Source organism: Penaeus chinensis, chromosome 32 (genome assembly GCF_019202785.1).
Source record: "Penaeus chinensis breed Huanghai No. 1 chromosome 32, ASM1920278v2, whole genome shotgun sequence".
In the NCBI taxonomy this organism is placed as follows: Eukaryota; Metazoa; Arthropoda; class Malacostraca; order Decapoda; family Penaeidae; genus Penaeus; species Penaeus chinensis.
In genome coordinates this window covers 9,174,151-9,178,583 of record NC_061850.1, presented here as the reverse complement: position 1 = coordinate 9,178,583, position 4,433 = coordinate 9,174,151, and the positions used below count along the sequence as shown (strand labels likewise).

The window sequence follows — 4,433 nt, the reverse complement described above, 5'->3', positions numbered from 1 at the left end:
AGATGGTTCCACAAACTCAGACACAAAGGAGTCTGGTAGCAAGATTATGTGCCCTCTCCTGATATCCTTTATTTCATGTAATTAATGTTGCTGTTGACATTATGTTTAGCCTAACATTAAAAGAAAAACTTTTCAAAAATCAAGGAAAGGGGTAAACAGGTGACATAGGTAGGACAAGTAATTATTAAGCACTAGAGGCAATCAAAACGTAGTCCTACCATGAACTTATGTTGGTAAAGGTGAGTTAAGGTTTGGCCAATTTTATATTGGTTCTCGTTTACATTTTAAACATTTTAATAAAAAGAAAACCAAAAAACCTGTAAAATTTAAATTGCTTTCTGCAAGTATCCATTATTCATATTCACTTTTCTTAGAACAGTTTTTATTTATGGAGGACAGTGAAAACCAGGATCATTCCTTCATGTTTAATGAGACTTAAGCAAGACCAGCAAGTTCCAACTGGACCTTCTTCCATCTAGTAAGGGGACCATGTTCTGGGAGGTACTGCACAGTGACACCATCAGGCCTAAGGCGACCAATGGCCAGGAGGTCCTCAAAATCTTCACGGTCGAACTTGGTGAAGCCCCATTTGCGGGAAACAAAGATCTGCAGAGAAAAAAAACAAGCATGAAGAGAAATCTGTAAAGTAACTCCATATGGTTTTCTTAAAAGTAGCCTAAACTTCCAATATCTAACTCCATAGAATGGATGGGAAAATGGTTAAAATCAATGTACAATACTCTCACCACTTCTTCACATAGGTTTTGGATTTAAAGACTTTTGGAATACTATTCCAGCCTAAATTTAATTATATAAAAATCTGTTCCCAGACATTCTTTGGTTTGAGCTACAAATGCTCATACCATACACAAATCGGGTTTACTTTGCCCACCATTTCACAGAAGTAAATACTAACAGCTCTACTCCTTTGAATTATGAGTGGGGTACACTATTTTGATTCTCATTTGAAATTTTGCTTTCAAGTTTTGTCATTAAATGCTATACATGCAGCAATATCAGAAATGCTGAACTAAGTGATGTTTAAATCTTCGTCAAGCCTAAACGACCCAGTCTGAAATTCAGACTACAGTACTAATAAACATTTCAGCAGAAGTTTAATGTTCTAATAAAACAAAGATGCACAACAGGCAATAAGAAATTAAGAGAAAATATACTTATATATACATAAAATATATCTAAGCTTTCCCATTTACCAAAACCAAAGTTGGCTTACCTTTTGACGTCCAGGGTACTTGAACTTGGCACGTCTGAGAGCCTCAATGACCTGCTCCTTGTGACGGTCGTGGGTCCTCACAGACATGATGGGCTGACCGATCTGGACACGGGCAACAGTGCCCTGGGGTTTACCAAAGGCACCACGCATTCCGGTCTGCAATCTGGAGGCAAAAAAAAATATTTTTTTTAGTATTAAACAATTTTCATTTTTTTCTTCCCAGATCTATTACTTCAAATTTTGTACCCAGAGATTCTTAGGCTAGCACTACAGATGTACATGCCTTACACAACCTGGCTTTCCTTTCCCCACCCATTGAACGAAGCACATACTAACAACTGCACTCCCAAGGAAAACAGATGGGGTAAAATAAGAATATTCCAAAAATGGTCACACTAACAATGTATGTACATAGAAAAGCATATGATCACTTACCTATCAGCACCAGCACACGATAACATTTTGTTGATGCGGATCACGTGGTAGGGGTGGAGCCGAACACGCACGTGGAACTGATCCTTACCGCAGTGCTTTACAAGATACTGTGAAGAAAAAAAGGGTTTGAGACAATCTTTTGCAAGTCATGTTCACTAATATGAAAAAAGGTTTTTAGAAGAGGCTACCCACATGTCACAGCAGGAAGCCTAAGTTTCATTCTTTACAAAAGCCTGGCCTAAAATGCAGTCCTTAAAACTACCCATAATGCCTCCCTCGTTTCAGCCGAAATATAATTTATGGTTTGCATACCATTCAAGAAAGTTCTGCTAAATTTTTGTACAAGAAAAATGCCATACTTAAAAACTGCATTGCAGTAATCAAAGCACACTGATTTCTTACTACTAAATCACTATGGTGAATATCCAATATTTTATTGAACATCTCAATCTTGGTAAGCATGGTCTTCTTTCACATACACAAGCAATAAAATATTACTTTAATTCCACTTAGAATCATTCAACCAAGAACTTCTATTTATACATCCCTCCTCTCCCCACCCTAACTCTGCCAGTCTACCCATGCTGCAAGAACATGCCTCCAATTACATAGCTTGGCTTCCACTTGATAAAGGCTTCATAGGCATCTAGAAGTGCTCTTGAGCCTTTCATATGTTCTGCTTATGGATCTACTATCACCAACTAAATTACAATAGATTCAGTATCTAATTTTTGCATTTACAGACTTTTGGCACAGCATATATAAATATCTTAATAGACTAATTTAATAACCCTTTCTCTGTCTTATAGAATCAAGAACACCAGGTATTATACAGAGTTTATAATTTGACATTTCTGAAGCTAAATGGGCTTGCTTGGATACACTAACATTGGTTATGGGTTGTCAGTAATTGAAAATAAATGCCCAGGTATGACAAATATTAAAGGGTAATTGTTACCAAGAGTAATGCTCCCTCCAGAGACTAAGTTCCAAAATTAGATGTATACATTTCCTCTACCCAACAACCTTGAGGGATGCATGAGTAACTAGGGGTTGGGGGGAGGGGGGATAATGGATAGCACAGGATGTCCATAAGAACCTGCAGAAATCTATGAAATGTTAAGAGGTTGATTTTATGAAAACCTGAGCCTGACTGTCTGACGAATATAAAATAGCTCCCAAGTAAACAAATGAAACAAAAATTGGCAAATGAAACCAGGACCATCCTGCCAGCTTTGAAAGGCTACAGGCCGATGTCCCAAATTTTGAAAAACTATGGGTTTCACAATCCAGACCCTCCATGGTGATCATACAATGCGTCCTAACCAATAAACTAACCGAAACTTAACCCTGAGGGATTTATACACTACAATCTATATGTTCCCTAGCCAGGGAAGGGTAAAACATGCCTTTACGCAGTGAAACCCCAAACCTTTCTTCACTTCCGTCTATGATCAGATTTCCTTGGTTTCTAATCACTTTGGGATTTGGGGCACTTGATGGGCTCAAAATAACATGTTGAGAGAGGTACTAATGTATTGGTTCTGTATATCCACTATATAGCTTAAAAAAGGACCCAGCATTGCCGCAACACTTAAATGAATCAATTCTTACCAGCATTTCTCAATGAATGGCATTGCATAGCCTGTTAAATCTCCCTTTAGCAAAACTTGCATGCATAATAGTATAACAAGTAAAAATTCATTAAATATATGAATTCTGAAAAAACCTGCTCTACAAAATCATTCTCACAAGTGCCTACTAATACACGGACTAGATAGATTGCAGTAAAGAGTTGCGCATCACATTTGTTTTGGTCCTGGCAAGGTAAAAATGATGGGGACTTCTCAGAGCTGTGCCATGCAGAGCCTATTTATGTCACTTCCAGATTTAACTATTGCTTAAAACTTTTATGCTCTACAAGATGGCAGTGTCAATTTCCTCTATCTTCGTACATTGCTCTAGGTAACATTAACCCTATAAAGAATAAAACACGGATATGGTCCCGCTAGATATCTAAGCAGGATACATTCACAAATCCAGTAATGCTGGGACCTCTTCACTTGCAAATACAAAGGGTGATTTTCTACCCCCCCTTCTACAACAAAAAATTAGTATCAATGGATTAATTATGTCTAGCATATTAACAGTAGATCTAACACTGGGCCACAATATCAAAACCCAATAGCTAGGGTGGATACAAGGTATAATATGGTAGGATTTGATTATACAATTTAAATCAATGTCATTACTTAAGGGCTACATCTTAAAAAAAAAAAAACTTATTTGGGACTGCAAATCCTCTCCTATAAAGATCTGCCCAGCAAGAAAGCATGGACATCTTGTGTGACATCACCCCCCAGCTGTGGGAGAGCAAATACTATGCAAGTAAATTTTCTGAACCTTCAAATCGTACTGCAATCTGCCATATTTAACTGCTAGACATTAATAGGTATGGATAACGAATTGGATAGGCTTCAAGATGCAAGACTTTCTTAAAATTACTACATATTGACTATTTACATTAAGATCAAGCCTTACATTTCTCAATACACTAGAAGGAAGCTTGTCGTCCTCTACAGGATAATCATGCAAATCAAAGTAAGTAAAAAAACGGGATCGATACCTTAAAATATGCAAATGAAGCACCCTTACCATACACTTGGATATTTAAGCATTAAAATTTCCCTTTCTATGGCAATTATTTTTCTTACTCTGAATTCCCACACCCCTGCCATCTTAACAATTCCAGGACTATACGTTT

General features: G+C 37.2%; 1 protein-coding gene across 2 annotated transcripts in view; it reads right to left on the bottom strand.

The window, feature by feature from the left end:
• Positions 1-411: 411 nt before the first annotated feature.
• Positions 412-4,433, bottom strand: part of LOC125042656 (60S ribosomal protein L10-like) — a 4,967-nt gene continuing 945 nt past the window's right edge. For both annotated transcript variants that reach the window (XM_047638445.1, XM_047638444.1), the window contains exons 4-6: positions 1,670-1,776; positions 1,235-1,397; positions 412-606 (exon numbers count right to left, since the gene is read on the bottom strand). In XM_047638445.1, the coding sequence (XP_047494401.1) occupies positions 436-606; positions 1,235-1,397; positions 1,670-1,776 (441 nt within the window). In that variant the 3' untranslated portion in view covers positions 412-435. The remainder of the gene's footprint in view (positions 607-1,234; positions 1,398-1,669; positions 1,777-4,433) is intronic.